The following is an 18,787-nucleotide window of genomic DNA, read 5'->3' as shown; positions in this document are numbered from 1 at the left end:
GGTGCAACAATCCTGCAGCGACCTCGTTTTAGCCAAATGAACCTACAAACATGTTTTTGGTCATTACACCTGTATGGCTCTTGTTATTTCTCTTAAGGTTGCCTATCAGCACCATCAAGTTACAGAGCGTAGCTTACCTCTGAAAAGCTGAGAATACAGCGTGTTTGTATGACTGCTGTGGGATCAGATGCCTCAGACCCACAACGCAGAATACAGCTCTGGAAATTCATATTTTCTATTTTGATATAAAACAGTCTCAAAGCATTTATCTCTGAGACACCACCTCATAAGAAATTTGCACTGAACATCTGAATAAGACATTGTCTGTTCTGGAGTTTGCCATAATTAACAGTGTCCAATTATGAAAGCACATTTTTGATAACATGATTGTTTGATAACAACTGTGTGATAGCAGCGCGCTCTGACTACCAAATATTCACTTTGCCTGTGACAGGAGCACTCCTATATAAGAAAACAGTAACATACTGACCATCCCAAACATACATCATTTATTTAAAACAACAAGAAATAATTTCTCTCGTTAAGATGAATAATGGGAGGAAAACAGAAAAATCACTGATAAATTGATTAGGCAACATTTTTCATGGTGACATGAGTTCTAGAAAAAAAAAACCTACAGAGACACATCATCATCAGTGAGACGAGACAAGCAAGATTATTTGTACAAACTATTAAAAACCCTTTCTCCTCATTTGTACATAATCATCAGGCATACAGTAAAAGCATTTTATACCAACTGCTTTAAAATTTAGGCTACATAAAAAGTACAATCAATTCATTAGCATTCAGACAGCTGAAATGACAAGTGCACAATATCGCTTTCACATTGTCACAGCAAAGCAGAAGTCATGGAGCGTCCTAAGCCTACCAGTCTGTGCAGGGGGCACATATATGTACAAACGTCTTGTCTGCTACAGCAGCAGGTACAGCTGGGCAACCAAGCTCAGTCTGGGCTCCCACAGTCTCTCCGTGCCACCAGCGGCTCCTAGCAGCGCAGTAACTGCAGAGCTAGGGTCTTGGGAGAGTGGCAAGAATCCAAAATCTAAACTCCATTTCAATATGTATAGAGACAGAGTGAAAGGCCAAACAGACCGAAGAAATTTCATAATTTTTTAAACTTCTAAAAAAAACAAAAAAAGGAAACAGTAAGGTAAACCATGACAAATATCAATTTAAAATAATTAGCTAATGTAATTAAATACAATTATATTATGTGATTAGTAGAAAAAATAGTGTTCATTAAATCTTTTTTTTAGTCTTCCCATAGAAACAAAAATGCCTGTGTAGGATTTTCCAACCAGATATTGTGGAGTGACAGTGAACAACGTAAAGGACCTGCAACCTGCAGGGGGCAGTCTGTTGCTCCAGTAGTTCTTAACTACATGTTTTTTTTTCCATTTTAACAATCAGAAAATAAGTCAAATATAAGAGCTAAAGATCATGGATTATCAAGCAATGGGAAAAGAACAGAGTAAGCTATATATAATCTACAAGTATGCAGGACCTGACTGGGGGACACTAAGACACAGGTAATACCCCAGCTGAAGAAGTAGGATATGCACAACAATGTACAGCAGTGAGACCAAGGCGCAGGGCTCGCTTCCGAAGTAGAGCAGTGAGACCATGGCGCAGGGCTCGCTTCCGAAGTAGAGCAGTGAGACCATGGCGCAGAGCTCGCTTCCGAAGTAGAGCAGTGAGACCATGGCGCAGAGCTCGCTTCCGAAGTAGAGCAGTGAGACCATGGCGCAGAGCTCGCTTCCGAAGTAGAGCAGTGAGACCATGGCGCAGAGCTCGCTTCGGAAGTAGAGCAGTGAGACCATGGCGCAGAGCTCGCTTCGGAAGTAGAGCAGTGAGACCATGGCGCAGAGCTCGCGTCGGAAGTAGAGCAGTGAGACCACGGCGCAGCGCTCGCTTCGGAAGTAGACCAGTGACACCATGGCACAGAGCTCGCTTCTGATGTAGAGCAGTGAGACCACGGTGCAGAGCTCGCTTCAGAAGTAGAGCAGTGAGACCATGGCGCAGAACTCACTTCTAATGTAGAGTAGCGAGACCATGGTGCAGAGCTCTCTTCCGATGTGGAGCAACAAGACCATGGAGCAGAGCTCTCTTCCGACGTGGAGCAACAAGACCATGGAGCAGAGCTCTCTTCCGACGTGGAGCAACAAGACCATGGAGCAGAGCTCGCTTCCAACATATACTGGGAGAACATGGTGCAGAGCTCTGTTCAGATATAGAGCAGGAAAACCACAGTGCAGAGCTTGCTTCTGAAATACAGCAGGGAGACCATGGCGCAGAGCTCACTTCTACTGATGAGCCTCCTTGTTCTCCTCACAAACTCAGCTTCAGCGCAGAGGTGGCCATCTGCACGGACAGGATTCCCAAGGCAGTATCACTGACAATACCAAATGACCTGAGATGGAGATGAACGCACATGTAGTGCACTCTCACACCACCTGTACCAAGAGGTCTGACAGCACCCCCTTGTGGCCCTATACTAGCTTGTCAGTCTTGTGAGCGGCGATGAAGGCCATGCCATGCGTGCGGAAGTGCGTGTTCAGGTCAGAAGCCTTATCGAAGTGCCGGCCGCACACCCTGCAGCCAAGGTTGCCCTCACTGTCCTCATCCTGCCCCGAGGGGGAGGGGCTGCGGTCCCCGGGGCCCGGGGCAGTGCGCACACGGTGACTGATGAAGCAGTGCCGGCTCAATGAGCTGGCTGAGGCGAAGCAGGCGCCACACTGGGAGCACTGGGCCCCAGCTTCCGTGCGGTGCTGCGGGATGTGCTGCTGAAACTCGTGCTGGTCCTCTGTGGAGAAGCCACACGGCACACAATGGAAGCGCCCGTCGCTGGGGACCTCCTCCGGGCCCCGGAGCCGCTTCACTGGCCTGCCGTCTTCCCCGCTGTCCTCCTCACCGCCACCTGCGCTCCGTGATGCTTCCGTCTCCTCCCCCATCCGGGCCAGTTCAGCCTCCTGTTCAGAGGAATTGCCATTGGCCTCCGCCGTAGAGGCACCTGGGGCCAGGCGCTTTCGGGATAATTCTGGTCTCTGGGGGGGGGGGGGCAAAAACTTTTTATATGGGGAGAAATGTTCTGATCTTCTATAAAGGTGCCATGAAATCAACAGCTCACAAACAGGAGTTTGAGATTTTGAGATACCTGGTCATTCCTGCTCCGGACACCATGCCGGACCCGGATGTGGTTCTCCAGAATGACCCGGCTGCTGAAAGTCCGCTTGCCCTCAGTGCAGTACCTGCACATGGACAGCATGGCATGACCATCCTGACAACCTCATGCACAGGGTGGAAAACTCACCCTCATCCAGAGACGGCGAACCATGCAGGACAGGGGGATACACAGGAAAAACCCAAAATAAATAAATAAATAAATACATAAATAAATAAATAAAAACAACTCCACGAATCCCCAGAGCAAAAGGCTAAGCAACTGGGCAGAGGTCGCAGGAGGAGATTAGACAGACGCACTGGCAGTGGAAGACCCTCTTGATGCCCTCATGGTTGACTCGCACGTGGCGCCGCAGGCTGGGGGCAGAGCAGAAGGAGCGCTCGCACATGCGACATGGGAACTTCTTCATGGCCTGGGGAGGGACAGGTGACAGTGGTTAGCTTATGACGCCGGGGACCTGGCGCAGACCCCCTCGGCAGTGGCCATACATACCTTGCCGTGCTCCTTCCGCATGTGGCTCACGTAGTCCTCCCGCTCTGCACAGTGCGCTCCACACTGTGTGCATGTCCACTCCAAAGATGCGCTCTGAGCCGAGGGCCCCAGACCCGCTTCCGGGGAGCTGGGGGCCTCATCAGGGCCCTGCTCGCCTGCCTCCCCATCCATACCCTCCTCCTCGCCGTCCTCTGGGTCCCCAGCCCAGTCCTCTCCGTCAGAGCTCTCAGGATTGGTGGTGGGGGGCACAGAGGAGGCTGGGGCCTCCTGTTTCACGGACAAGCCTCTGTGGGTCGTCTGGCAGAGAGACATTCCAGAATGATACCGGTCAGGGTCAAAGGTCAGGAACATGAACACGGGAGAGAGATCAGCACAGTGTCATGTTCTTGTTGTAGAACTTAATAGAACTTAGAACTTAAGTGACACTGTCGACACCTTGCTAAGGCCAACACAAGAGATGATGTATGCCTTTGGTGACAGCACATTCACACTGAAAACATGAATGTGCAACACTAAAAGGCAAGGCTTCACTCGGAAGTGCCTTTCATGTAGAGCAGGAAACCACTCAAAGATCAAGAGAACAGATGTGAAACTACAACTTTATAAAAAAAAAGACAAACCTTTATGTGCTCCATCATGGAACTTTTCTGAGCATAAAGTTTGGTACAATCGGGGCACTTGAAGACGTGCACTTTCTGCTTAGCCAGATGTGTGTCAAAATGCACGTAGAGCAGAGGTTTCTGGGTAAAAACTGTGTCACACATCACACACTTGTAGATCATCCTGCATAAATGGACAATGGAAAGTTCATGAGGAAGGACAGCTTGTTAACTTAGATCAAACAACAAAAAAAACAGCAGGCAACCAAAACTGAACATCAAGACCGTGACAGAACAACCTGCTAGCAGTTTGACACAGTGAGGCAGACATGCTAAAATATGCACACAGTGCCAATACAAGCTGTCTGGTTAACTGCACTTTCTAACATGCTGTTTGGGTCCGACTACATGCCTCGGTCCCATGTGGCACCTTACTTGGCCTGCAAGCTGCCCAGAGAAGGGTGCTGGGAGCTAATATGGCTACTAGCTCCAGCGGAGGACTTGAAGGCCATGGGGCAGTTGGGACACTTGTGGAAGACCTCGCAGTGGGCGACCTGTATGTGCGTCTTGATGGAGTTCAGGCCCCCAAACACAATGAGGCAGCTGGAGCACCTGCAGGGCGGGATGGGACAACAGGGCGGGGCAGAGAGACAGTAAGGAAGAGCAGGAAGAGGATAGGGGTGGGCTAATACTGGACATCATCCTATCGGATTCTCTCTAAGTTATGTGCATGCAGGTCCGATTCCAACAATGAAAAAAAAATAAAGGTGCAGAGTCATGATGCTCGCTTGGAGCATATTCCAGGAATCACAGAACTTAAGGCAGTGAAGACGTGAGGCAGCAGCGTCCCCTACTGCACCACCGGAAGACAATGTCTCATAGGTTTTAAGGAAGGACACCGGGCTGGTAAAACATGCCTCAAACAAGCATGTGTGCTTGTATAACGACGGGTGAACGGAATGCATTTCATATCCCGTGATCCTAGAGGGCCCTACAGAGCACCACGCCCCATGGTCCCTCTCCTGCTGATCTAACAGAGCCAGGCTTCTGATACAGGTGCTTTTCCGTGCCTATGCGCTCGAAACTGGCTACATGGTTCAATGCATCGGCTCGAAACATGACAACGTTTTACTGGTGGTGATCGGGCCAGACCTGTAGCCGATGCGGCGGGCAAAGTGCATGCAGGCCTCGTCCAGGTGGGTCTGGAAGCTGGCCTGGCGGGCGGAGCCCCCGCACTCGGGGCAGACGTGCGGTGCGCGGTGCTTGTGGATGCGCTGGTGGGCGGCGGCGCTGCAGCCGTTAGGCAGCATCATGGCTGGGGAGCACAGCGTGCAGGTCTGCAGGGACACAGTCAGGTCAGCACAGACTCATCACCATGTTCACTATGAACTTACAAGCAGAGCCCCACCCCCAGCCACCGGCATGAAGGCAGAGAATCTCACCGGGCCAGACCTACGAAAGGAAAAAGGAACTGGTGCAGAAAATGGCCCTGGGACCCATGAGGACTTACGGTGCTGGACTCCGCCTTGACCTCCTGGAAATGGGCAGCGAGCTCTGCAGCTCCGGCGAACTGGCTGTGGCACTCGGGACACTTAAAGCCGTGATATTGTAGGGGCTCCGCCTTGGGGCAGGGCAACGGCAGGGGGGCCAGAGGGCCCTCAGGGGCTCGCCGGGGAGGATTGGGCTGGGTGGCAGGCCCCTCCTTCAATGTGCTGGGGACGATGGAGCCAGCAGCTCCAGCCGTCGATGGGGCCACCGGAGAGAGTACACCTGGAAGAGAGGGAGGACACGATCGGTTAAACCCCAACCTTGAGGAAAGAAAGAACAAGGACTCGCTGCTTCATTTCGTACGGGACCAGAGCAATTCTGTAGAAATGGATTTTTTGGAAGAAAATGATAAAGCTAACTAATTACTAATTGATATGAATTCATATCAAATCTAAGGCAACACTCTGGGTCAATTCAGAAAAGTCTTGAAGCAAGTCATGTTTCCAGCATTCAAATGTCACAGTCAACATTATCTTACTAAGAAACTGAGCTGTACACTAAAGGGAAAACCCAAGATTCGAAATTAACTGCATATCCAAATAATACTGGCAGCACATGCAAAAAGCAGAGATCATCCAAGCCTCAATATTCTCGCAAAACTTGACCGTCATCACCGATCACTGGCATAATGAAATGTGTAACCGCTCACTGCTTTCCATTGCAAAGCTTCTTATCCCTCTGCAAAGAACATTTATCACCCGATTTAGATCACAAATAGAAGGGGCAAAGATAATTCTGCTTCTTTTGTATAAAGACAATTAATAATACAGACAAAAACTGGTCCAGCGCCTCTGCTTAATGCCCATGTGGACTGACAGGAGGGCAGAGAGGGAGGTGCCAAGGGACTCACCAATGGGTGTGGTGTCCTGCTGACCCACCATCTGCTCGATGGGGATGGGCCTCATAAGCAGGTGGGAGCACTGCATGACCAGACCGCTCTCTTTGTGCTCACGTGCATGCAGCAGCAAGCTGCACTTGTTGAAGAAGGCCAGCCGCTTGGCGCAATGGTTGCAGGTGACCTCAATGCGTAAGGAGCGCCGGTCGTAGTGGCGTGCCAGGCTGCGCTCGAGGGCAAAGGCATCACCACATTCCAGGCAGCGGTAGCCGCTGGAGGGCAGTGGCAGGCTCCACTCGGCAGGCGGCGGGGAGGACAGGTCCGGCCGGTAGCTGGGCAGCAGATTCTTGCTGTTCAGGATCTTGTTAAAAGCTTCCACTAAGCTTGACTGGCTGCGCGAGATAACAGTGCCGGTGCCACTCACGATGGAGGCCGGCTTGGACATCTGCTGGCCACCAGCTGGAGCGGCAGCGCCATTCACAGCCTTCTGCGCCGTGGGGCGGACCGCAACCCCACCGATGCCCATGGTGAATTTGGAGGGGGTGGCTGTGCCAGACGTACAGGAAATGGCGGCTTTTGCCCCAGACGCCTTGGCCCTCTCGGATGCGACGGTCGCCAACTTGGTCTGAGCCTTGCTGGCTGCCACGAGCATGGCGCTGCTGGCATCCTGCAGGGTGGACACCGGCAGCAGGGAGCTCTTTGCTGGTATCGGTTGGGAGCCGTCTACGTCGGCTTTCCTCTGTCTAGTGGCCACTGCCCGACCCGCTGCCTGGCCTCTGCCAGACTGCGGGGCACCTTTGGCTGCCACTCGGGTGACAGTCCTGGTGATGCCGCCGCTGGAGGTCTTTATGGTCTTGATGCGCACTTTCAGGGGCCGGGAAAGGAGAGTGCTCCCTTCCACCAAGGGTCTACCAAGAACAGCAGCGACCTCCGCCTGATCCTGCACCTCCATTTTAACCACCTCCTTTTTGGTGACCTCCCCTCCAAGATCTCCTACGCAGGTCTTGTCCTCAGCTGATCCGTCCGCTTTGCCTTCCTCGAGCTCCCCGTCTTCCTCCTTTTTGATACTGAGCGATTCTCTGTCCCTGTTCTTACCTTCCGAAGATGAACCTGGGCCAGAGTCACCTTTGAGAGTCGGAGCAGCTGGCTGAGAGCATGTGGGAGCTGTGCTGTTGGGGGTTTCTGGCTCAGGGCTTTCAGGAGAATCCCGCTCCTCTTTGACATGTTCAGGATTCCTGTCTTCCTGGCCAGGACTACTGGCTGCAGGTAAGGAGGGAGCTGGAGGAAAAGGAGGAGGGGACGGCGACCCAGGGCCCGGCATAACACCTACTTTGTTTGAAGTAGGCACTGGTGGAACTAGACGGGGAGAAGTGGAAAGGAGGACCTTAGGAGGAGACCGATGATAATGAGACAGTTTGGGTGGAGAACATACTGGGGACTCGATGCTTTCTTGAATCACAAGCGGACTCCCAAAGTCTGGCTCCGAGTCCTCCTCATCTGACTCCAAGCGGCGAAAAACCGCAGAGGCAGACTGCTGTGTGCCATTAAGGCCCTGAGAAGCACGCAGCGGAGGTGAAGGGTACATCGCAGGGTGGGAGAGGTGAAGACTAGCAGGGAGAGAAGATGGACTGGAGGAGGCTTGGGGCATCGGCTTCGAAGGGGTAAAGAAAGAGGACGACAGTCCCGGGGACACTCCCGACACGTGGGGGGCAGAAGCAGCAAAGGGGGAGGCGGCAAAGGAGCCAGGGGCTTTGCCTGGATCTGCTCCCAGGGGGCTGGACTCCTGCTGTAAAAGCCCTATTTTACTCCCTTTTCCTAAGGGATCTCCCGGACTCATCAAGGGTTTTGGCCTGTCCAAAACATTGCTATCCCGCCTAGCTGTTCGCACACCCAAGGCCCCCCCCTCGGAGGCTGTTTTTGGGGAGCACGGAGGCCAGATTTCCCCATTGGACTGACTCTGCGACATGGCTGTGGTTCCAAAGCTGTTGTGGCTGGGAGGCTGAGACAGTACCAAGCCTGGCATTCTGGGGCCCAGCCGGGAGCCCATGAGGACCCCCCCAGCCTCAGTCCTGCCCCCAGCCCCAGCCGCTCCGCTGGCCCCAGCGCCAGGGCTGTTAGCCAGGCTCTCCTTGCTGTGCTCCAGCTCTGCCCCTCCGCTGCTGTCAGAGCGCACTCGGTTTTTCACGATGACGCTTACAATAGAGGTGTCACCCTGGCCGGAAGGAGGGAGACCCTGGGGATCCAAGGGGCTTGGAGGTCTCAGAGAGGGGGCACCAGTGTCCCCCGTCTTCCCAAGGACCTGGTGTCCTTCCATTTCCTCGGGGGCAGACTGGATGGCTTCTTTAGCATCGATATCTGGAATGTCAAATGCTGCCAGCAGGTCATCAAAATCTGGAGTCTTCATGTCCCCCATGCCAGGCGTGTGGAGAGGAAGCTGCAGCCAAGACTTGGTTGGGGTGGGGGTAACAGAACGGGACATAAAAGATACATCATTACATAAGACACTGATGACGGTGAGACACAAAGGGCATGGAGCATAACAGAAGATGAGGGAATATCGCATTCTGAGCACTGCAACATATCATCGCTTACAGCTGCTGTGCTGGATAATTAATGTTCTCTCAAATTTTGTTATGCAGGAAAATTTATGTAATCACAAAACACCTATGTGACCAGCACCAACATTGTATACTAGACTGCATATTCTGCAGCCAACTACTGTATCTTGCGCTTTAACTGGGCAGTAAAATGTGAAATGTATGAAAGCAGCATGTCAGCCACATGGCTAAATGTGACTCACACACCACTGAAGTCTCACATCTCACTACAGAAATACAGCCAAATGTGACCATCCAGCTTAGTGATACAGCGGCAAGAGGCAGCACACAAAGCTCTTCCATGTTGTCATGACCACAGAAATGCTCACCTGGCACGGCAGCAGAGTAAACAGAAAGCTACAAATATGGACTTCTGACCAGAGTACTACACCTTCATGACTACACTGAACTAAAGTCTCTGCACCATGACCTTATCTTGCAAGGTGTCCTCGCGCACATGGAAACCAGGTCTACATCAGGCCTCCCGCAGTCACCTAACTGTCTAGGTTTCATTTCCTAACAGAGAAGCTTGAGAGGCCTTGATTAGCTAGCTGATTTCACAATTTTTGATTATTTTCACAATATCACCCAGGACTCTCATTAGCGTTACTGAGCGCGCGCAGGACCCGATCGTCCAGGCGGCCCCTCGATCCCCCAGATCCAAACGGAGAGATACTGATCCTTACGGATGACTGCTCTCATTTCGAAGTGTTTTCCGTTTAAACGAAATAAATGTACGATCCCTGACGACTACGATACGTTTGATTATGCGGAACATTGTAAACGACGTATTCATATTCGCTGTCAGGCGTGCCAACGATTTTGAGAGCTAAGCAAAACTGAAAAATACCTATCGGGCATATAAACACACCAAATCACTGACGTTTTAGAGTTGTGAAGTGACGGGAAGTAAGTAGTGTTTATCAGTTTGTTAAAACTTTGATCGTTTTAAGACGAAACTATTTTACATAAATAGTATGCATCCAATTCAGTTTACTTATCAAGCCAGTTGATGTTAGCAAATAAAATAGAGCAATTCGTTAGCTGTAATACAATCAAAATGTTCGATTCATGGATGCAAAAACTGACTAATAACTTTATGCCGGACCCCTATAGTTTAAAGAAAAAATAATGATAATCTATTTATTCGTGTAAGTTTATTTTAAGCTCCCCCTCAACCTCGCTGGGGCTAGCTAGTGATCGCTAGCTAGCACAACGGCCATTTCGAGTTTCTAAAACTGGCCTTAGTTGGCGCATGTTAGTGCATCGAGGTTATTCATGCGTTCCTGTAAATACTATACATCTGAAATGCTTTATAATGCTACAATTTCTATCAGAAATTTTAAACTTGTTTACCTATCTCTAAGATTCCCGACGCTCTCACTCCAGTTGCAGCATCAGCTTCCGATCACATGACGAGACTGGCCTTCCTGATAGATATATATATATACACCTCAAATATACTTCCCTTAATTTTGAACTATAAATTGAATCTGGTACCAAAACTTAGGGTAAGCTATATATTAAAAGGATATGAATACCTCTTCAGATTTTTTATTTCTTGGAAAATTGTAATTTATACATTTTTTTTTTGGTTTTACTTTCGACCTTTTCGGACCTTACGTTTACCGCATGTAAAATATGGACAGGTTACGTTTTTCTGTGCGTATCTGTTACAAAATGCCGTGAAGAACAAGGGCTGAATGTATTGGATTCCCCGACAATTTATCAGGATTATATTTTTAACAGGATAATTACTTATCCTGTTAAAAATACCCCCCCCACACACACCCACAATACAGCCAAAACATATAAATATTTGTATCAATAACATTTTGGTGAATTCTGACGAACATTTCGATCAAATGTTTTTGTTCTTTAACGAAGTGTTGCAGATTTCTGAACACGTGAATTATTGTTTTATTTGTGACATTGATAATAATGCTACTACTCCATTCTTGGGAAATCTTAAATTCATAGTCAGAGCACTGAAGTCTAAACCCAGCATAAAAATATTTTAATGTTGAATTTTTAACTGTTAGGAAAAGATGTTGTGCTTTGAACAATAAAACGTCAAAAAATATTGCCTAATTATTGCAATGTCCATCTGTCCCCAATGTTGTCAAAGAAAAAAATATTTATATGTGCAATAACGGCACTTGATTGTCATTCTGTCCACAAAGACTATTCATGTCTATGAGGAAAAGCGCGTAGAATGTTTTAAAAGTTACACATGGTCTGAAAATATTCAGCGAAGTAACAGGTTCATATTCCTTTTATTCTTTTGTATACATAAAGCACTTCAATGCACAGCAATAACCTGAATACCTCAGATCCCCGTGAGGTGCACAGACCAATCAGGACAAACCTGTGATTTACAGAAAGCATCAGAAAGACGCAGTTCAAAACCTTTTTTTAAAAATTGTTACATGTATAATTTTGTTTTCCATCCTTAGCTAACCTAGTACTACACACCAGATGACCACAGATAACTGTCCTCAGCCCCAGAGCAAACCCCTATTCACCACATTCACACTTCCAAGCAGGGGTGCGTGAGAGAGATTAACAAAACACTGTATCTAAAGTACTAAATCACTCTGTTTTGCATTTATACTGAAAGCATGTAAAATGTTACTGTTAAGGTTGCCCCGCCACTGCCCACAACAAACCTGGCATGTAAAAGGCATAGACGCACCAGAATTGTTCTCAACACCAAGCTAAGTATCTGTAATGGTCAGATTTCCTGCCTTCCACATGCACTAAAGGCACACAGGGGCGAAACACTAACACGTCGCAGTATTCAAGTTTATTTGTACTCAGGTTTCAATTTCATATTAAATGAGCAACAGGTTGAGAAATAGTAGGGAAAGAGAGCAGGGAATTGAAAGAGACATGCAGGTACTTCAGCATGTTTAATTGCAATAGAAAATGAAAAACAAAAGCAAAGAGGGAGACATAGCTATTTAGTATACAACATTTTTGTAACGTACAAGGTTTTAGATGTGTCTAATGTAATGAGTCTGTCTTTACGTGATACCCTCCATGTCCTTTGTCTGGTGTGGAGAACTGTCAAAAAGTCACTCCGAACTAACACTATGCCCACCTAAATGTCACCTCTGCCATCCATTTCTAACAGTTGTCCTTTCAGATCAGTGAAATGTGTGCCTGGGGGTATCCTCATCACGTCTGCTGATCCAGGCTTCACTTCTTCTTCTCGTCGTCTTTCTTAGAATCCGGTGGCTTCGCTCCCGTCTGCGAGGCCAGGGACCCCATGGCATTGCGGATGGCCTCGTTATTGGGGTCCACGCCCGGCAGGTTCTCCAACACGCTCTGAAGGAACTCGGGGTCCTGCATCACATCATAGTCATCCTCCTCCTGAGGATGATGAAACGGGCCAGACACCGAGACACAGGGGAAAGATTGGGGTAGTGAAATTGAATAAAAAGAACTTCATGGTCAACTTGCATCATAACACCACCTGTATTCTTCAAAACGAGACCGTCCACAGCACCAGACTGCCTACCTTTGCTGAATCAGCTGTGTCCATTGGGACTCCTGTGTCCATAGCAACAGGATCACCATAATCTGCAAGAACATGTAAAACAGGGACGAAAGTAGGGAAAAGGTGACTACAGAGTAACCGATCAACAGCTAGTACTGAGCAGAAGTGCGGTCCTGGAGAAGCGGAAGTGGCAGCAGGCAGTCAGACTTACCGCCCCCAGCTCCCTGCAAAGACATCTGCATGGCGTAGGCAATCTGCTCCTCCTCCGTCATGGTACTGAAGTCCGGCAGCACAGCGGCCCCAGATTCCGGCTGGGACACAGACATCTTCAGCAGAGCCTCCTCTGATTCTGTTCATGTGGGACAGGCAGAGAGAAGATCTACAAACCAAAGCCTTTACATGAGGCTCCATCTTCAACAAGCAAGCTGAGGGCAGCTAAGTCCTGAAAAACGACATCATCGCTCACCATCTCCAGCCGAAGTGGGGATGCCAGCCTCTGCGGCAGAAGCGGCTGCCACTCGCCGTGCTTCCTCCTCCTGCCGCTGTCTCTGTTCCTCCATGGACACCCGCAGGGCCTGGGGGCGAGCAGCCACTTGAACCGGAATGCACCATAGGAGCGGTCCCCCATCCTCAGCTCTCTAAGCCCCCCACCACTCACTGCAACCTTGTACAGCGATATATTACTACACATTTAATACCCTTACATTACTACACAGGAAAATTCTCATTTTCTAACCCTTACCAATGCCAGCTCAGGGTCGGCACTGGGGTCCACTCCAAACTCAAAGTCACTGGCTCCCAAGCCCAGCATGGAACCCCCTTCTCCTGCTAGGATGGGTGAGGAGAGCAGGGCGTCGGCCAGGCTGGGCCCTGGGGGAACCGTCACCAAGTGAGAGCTTGTACCTTCCTTCCCATTCAGGGTGTTGATGAACGCAGTGAGCTTCTCAGTGTTTACCTCCTACAGAGGACAAGAAGGTGAGTAACAAGCACTGGGAGATACGTTTGTGCTACGGGCGTCTGATCACCAGCCTTACCTCCTCCCCAAAATTGATTACATCCACATTTACTTTCTCTTTCTTCAACCGTTTGGCCAATTTAACCAGCTGTTAGATGAGACACATGGAGAGAGCAAAGGGAGAGAGAGAGTGAATGTTTCTCTTGTCAGAGAAAATGTTTCAGGTCTATAAGGAGCTGCTGAAGCCCTATCCGCTCTGCTTTAGCACACACCTACCAGCTACCATGACAAACAGACAGACTCACATCCTTCTCATTGTCCTCCACAGGACTGCCTACAAAGGCGATGATGCGCATCTTGTGATTCTTCCCTTGTCTATGTTTCAGAGCCAGCTGCATAGAGACAAGACATCGGTAAACAAAGCACACTCACTGACCAGATAAAAATAAAACTGCTCAACTCACTTGTGCCACCGGTGACATGTAGTGTGCAGTGCGCTCTGCACAGGGAGACTCACATGACACTAGTAACATGCATTGTGTAACGCGTTGTGCAAAGGGAGGCTCACATGTGACACCAGTTAAACGCAATAGGCAGCACTCTGCGCACAGGGAGACTCACGTGTGCTACTCGAATACCAGTGCAGAAGCTGATCTTGCCCCGAGGCTGGACAGCATGCAATTTGGAGAGGATGCGTCCCGTGTCTGGGGTAAGTGTGGTCAACACCTCACAGTTACTGTGGAAAGATACATTTAAAAAGCATATATCAAAAGTATAGTCTTATGAAGTGACACTGCACCATCATGCCCTGTTGTCACACTCATATACACATATTTCAGGTACATCCAGAGTATTACACCCACACAAGTCACAGTGATGCTGTGATAGCCACACAGACATAGAGCATGAATCTGGCAAGAGCCCCGGCAGAATAGTGATAAGCAGCCACACCATTACAAAGGTTTATGTATATACTGGAAAAAATTAGGAGACCACTGCAAAACTTTCAGCTGCACTCATTTCTCAGTTTATGGGTATGTGCCCGGGTAAAATATATATTTTCTTGCAAACTCCAGCCTGATTCTTCTCCGTTTCTCGTTGATGAAGGGCTTCTTCCTTGCTTAATGGGTCTTCAGTCCTGCTTCTAGAAGCCTGTTATGAATTGTCCTAGCAGTGCACTTCACATCTGCACTTAATGTTTTCCATTATTTTTGAAGGTCACTTGAGTATGACCTTTGATTTATAAGGCACTGCTGGGTGAGGCGACTATCATCTCTGCCATCAGAAAGTAACTTTTGCCCTCTTAATTTTTTACAGAGCTGTACATGCCCCATCAAAGCAGCAGAACCACACACACTTACTTGGCCATTGTGATGAGACCCACATTGTTCTCAGGATTACTGCGGGTCTTTGAGTGGCAAACAATGTTTACGGCATCCTGCTGGGCCTGTAGCCTCGTAGGGAGGAAGTCTCCATTGCGCATGTACTCGCTGTTATCCACACTGTAGGACAGATAACAAAGCACGTTTAATTGGGCTAAAAAGGGAGCACAAAACAATTACGCCAAGTGTTATGGTTTTATGAGTATATAGGACTTGCCACGACAGATGTGACACAGCCACACACACAAAAAAATATATAAATCCAAGGATTTGTTCAAAAAACTTGATGATACAACTGGCACCGCAACATACAAACAGCAACAGGGTCCATCTTCATTAGGTCTTATTCAGCACAGCGTCCCTACCAGCCTGACATCCAGTACACCGAGGGTAGGGGGTGGGGCCAATGTCACCCCGTTTCAGGACACAGACCAATTTGCAGATGATAATTTCCCAGCTCCTGTAGCTCAACAAGTAAAGCATTGTCCCAGCAACGCAAAGGTCACAGATTCAAATCCCAGGGAGGGCATACACACACTGGGCCCCTTCCCTGTACTGTAAGACACCTGGGTAAAAGCATTAGGTAAATGTAAATATACGTTTCCATCTCTGCTGCCACCTGGGAATGTACATACATGCAAACTGCATACAGAAAGTAGGGGCAGGAATCATACCCTCCCACCACACAGGTGCGAAAGCACATTGTTACCCCTACTAAGGCATCCCAATAAGTAGAAAAAGCTTGCCACCAAAATGTTCATAGACTTAATATATTAGGCTACTCACCAGCTCTGTTCAATACACTTCAACCAAATACTATGAGGTAAGGAGCACGCACTGATTACAGTACGTTGCCACACCCACCACATACCAAATCACATCAGGGATGAGACCCTGAGTGTAGCCATGTGGCGGGTGATACCTCAGCACCACATTAGTCCGAATGGGGACCAGTGTGAGTTTTTTCCTTCCAGTAGCTGAAGTGCCAATAATGCCACCAACCCTCAAGTTCTCCCTGTAAGTTGGAGGACCTCCTTATTGGACAGGATGTAGATTAACATCATACCCAGGACGAAGCAATTGCAGGTTAAGGGTCTTGCTCAAGGGCCCAACTGAGCAGAACCATTCTGGGCATTCATGGGATTTGAACCAGCAACCTTCCAGTTGGTAGCACAGATGCCTAGCCTCAAAGCCACCACTCCACCCAAATACTACATAGTGCAAATAATCTGACAAAAATGTACTATGTTATACAGAGAAAATGAATAACAGAAATGTTTTCGGGAGTAATACCCCACTGATATTTAAAGGGTATTAAGGTGTGCAATATGACCGAGTAATATGACAATAATACAAAGTATCGGAACTATAGGCAAAATATATAGATTGTGGCATCCACTAATGAAAGAGGTGGATTCAAATTACCGCTGGATAAAAGACGTCCTTTTACTAAGATGAGCGGAAAAAAGAAATAACTATCGGTAATGTGCGTTTTGTAGAGTTCTGCAGGTTTTCTCAGGATCTCGCAGGAAAACCAAGCAAATCTTTCTCATCCATTAGCATATGTAGCTAGCTATGACTACCCCTATATAGTCACGTTACACTGACACCAATACAATGCGGCTTAGTTGTCTGGATTAACGAAGCGTAGTTTACATTATGAATCCTTCAGATTCGACTGGCAGCATTATGAACACGTTGGTAGCCGTACTAGCTGGCTGGCTAATCTTGGTGGGCTCTCCAAGAACCGGCCGTTAATAACATTTCAGCGGTTTTATGCTGTGTGCAGCTAGATATACGTCAAACACAGCACATTCGTTGAGATGTGTACGCTCGAAATATTCGATTAGACTGACGCAGAAGTATAAATTCAAAATACTTTTACTACACAACGAACTCGACTAGCCACGACTAAACAAGGCTGTCAGTAATGACTCAGGAAAATACGGAACCCCGGCGAACAGTTAGAAGTAAAAGCAAAACCCTTCTTTTCATTCAACATGTAATAATATCACATCACTCTTGCCAATTAATCAAAATTATTGTGGTAAATTAACCAAAGGAAATAAAGGACAAATACTGATTTAAATATATCTATCTTACCAAACCATAGTACTCTCGAGCACCATTTTGGAAACTTTGCGTCCTTCCCTGACGGCTCTGGGAAACGCGGCCACTCATTGGTTAGAACGCTGGAGTCGCTCAGTAACCCGGATGCAAACATTCTTCGCTACGCCGCAACCTGATTTTTTTTTTGTGTGCGTGGGCTTATGCATTTATTCACAGTCTTTAAACGAAATTGTTAAAACAGACTTTTGTAAGTCACATACCACACTGCCACATACTACCGGAGCTAATGTGGTCTGGATAGTATGTAGCTCAGCGGAGTATGGTTTTGTGCTTTTTGTCTAGAGGGTTGTGGGTTCAAATCCCATGGTTAATAATACACTACCTGGCCAAAACAATTTTCACCATTTCAATTTAAATCAGCAAGTACTTAAGAGCCAATGATTGGATCATTATTACAGCTCAGCAACATTATGCAGCAATTAAGTGGTACAACTCACTTATCATCGATACACGATCTCAATGAGAAATGAATGCACATCTGGATGAAAAAAAAATTGAGATGTTGCATAAGCATGTGGCAAAAATACGTTGATGAATGTGCACCATAATCAAAACTAAATACATCCCAACGAAATATAAAAGTGTGCGACCCTTTTTTAGGCCAGGCAGTAATATCAATTTGAGCCCTTAAGTGGGACCTTTTAAGTTGCTCCATTTAAATTTATTTTGAATTTTGAGTTGGTGCAAATGATCATCCTGACACCTTTCTACCATCCTTAAGTGTATCTGTACCTGAGAGAGCAGTTTCTTTCTGTACCTGAGAGAACACGTAAATATAGGTTTGCTTAAAAGACCAGTTTTCTGTCGAAACCAACATCTATAAGTTTAAGTCATAGTTTATATGATATATTAATTTTTATGAAACTGTATTCCTTAGGTATATGTTTTCTCTTAAAAAGCAAAAACATCTCTCAGTAAAAAAGGTTTGCAAGACCGGCACAGTGCGGACCAAACCACAGACTCAGGAATAACAATGCAGATGTCAGTCCATCACAGGGGAGTCATTGGAATGCATGTCATTGGATAGCGAAAGGAAACCGGAGTACCACGAATATGCTCATGCAACATGAATAAAACAAACTCCAAACAGGTCCTGTACACAAGATTTTATTCTGTTAAATTTCTTGCTTCACTCCATTAACCATTATGCCAAATGATCAACTTCCATTATTTACAAAATTTTGCATTTTTCAACTTTTTTGTGATGTCTAAGCCAGAAAACTTGGGGTACAAAACAGGCACAGTCTATGAATGAAGGATAAAATGAAGACAAATATGACTACTGTCACGAGTCGAGGGCAACGATCGCGAGCGGAGAACGGCGATCGTGCGGAAGGAGCAAGCTGACAAGCGGGATACGGGGGTTTAATCGGGGAACGGGAAGCAGGAGACATGGAACGCCAACTAACATCAATGACAGACAAAGTAAACTGGGGAGACCAGGACTTAAATACACGGAACAAGGCAGCAGGAAACAAGACACGACTGGGCAGGATCAGGAAATCACACGTGGGTAATTAGGGGGCGTGGCACACACGAGGAGCG

At 47.7% G+C, this 18,787-nt stretch overlaps 2 protein-coding genes across 3 annotated transcripts; both read right to left on the bottom strand.

Annotated features, from left to right (window-relative positions):
• Nucleotides 1-486: 486 nt before the first annotated feature.
• LOC125718588 (zinc finger protein 687b-like) lies at nt 487-10,693 on the bottom strand. Of its 2 annotated transcripts, none has more exons than XM_048992462.1 (10): nt 10,630-10,693; nt 6,692-9,122; nt 5,804-6,063; nt 5,446-5,630; nt 4,729-4,905; nt 4,315-4,477; nt 3,695-3,991; nt 3,502-3,614; nt 3,176-3,269; nt 487-3,065 (listed from the first exon to the last, which is right to left on the bottom strand). In XM_048992462.1, the coding sequence occupies exons 2-10, from the start codon at nt 9,087-9,089 to the stop codon at nt 2,511-2,513; spliced, it is 4,242 nt and encodes a 1,413-aa protein (XP_048848419.1). In that variant the 5' UTR covers nt 9,090-9,122; nt 10,630-10,693; the 3' UTR covers nt 487-2,510. The 2 variants fall into 2 exon arrangements, with proteins under 2 accessions (XP_048848419.1, XP_048848418.1); XM_048992461.1 differs by lacking the exon at nt 10,630-10,693 and adding an exon at nt 9,603-10,621.
• Nucleotides 10,694-11,530: 837 nt separating this feature from the next.
• LOC125719215 (26S proteasome non-ATPase regulatory subunit 4) lies at nt 11,531-17,343 on the bottom strand. The gene is made up of 10 exons (XM_048993792.1): nt 17,216-17,343; nt 15,092-15,232; nt 14,352-14,466; nt 14,036-14,122; nt 13,810-13,878; nt 13,518-13,733; nt 13,242-13,350; nt 12,987-13,124; nt 12,797-12,858; nt 11,531-12,648 (listed from the first exon to the last, which is right to left on the bottom strand). Exons 1-10 carry the CDS (start codon nt 17,239-17,241, stop codon nt 12,475-12,477), a joined length of 1,137 nt encoding a protein of 378 aa, XP_048849749.1. The 5' UTR covers nt 17,242-17,343; the 3' UTR covers nt 11,531-12,474.
• Nucleotides 17,344-18,787: the final 1,444 nt, after the last annotated feature.

Source organism: Brienomyrus brachyistius, chromosome 23 (genome assembly GCF_023856365.1).
Source record: "Brienomyrus brachyistius isolate T26 chromosome 23, BBRACH_0.4, whole genome shotgun sequence".
Lineage (NCBI taxonomy): Eukaryota > Metazoa > Chordata > Actinopteri > Osteoglossiformes > Mormyridae > Brienomyrus > Brienomyrus brachyistius.
Note: the sequence above shows the minus strand (reverse complement) of the source record. Positions and strands in the feature narration are given on the sequence as shown.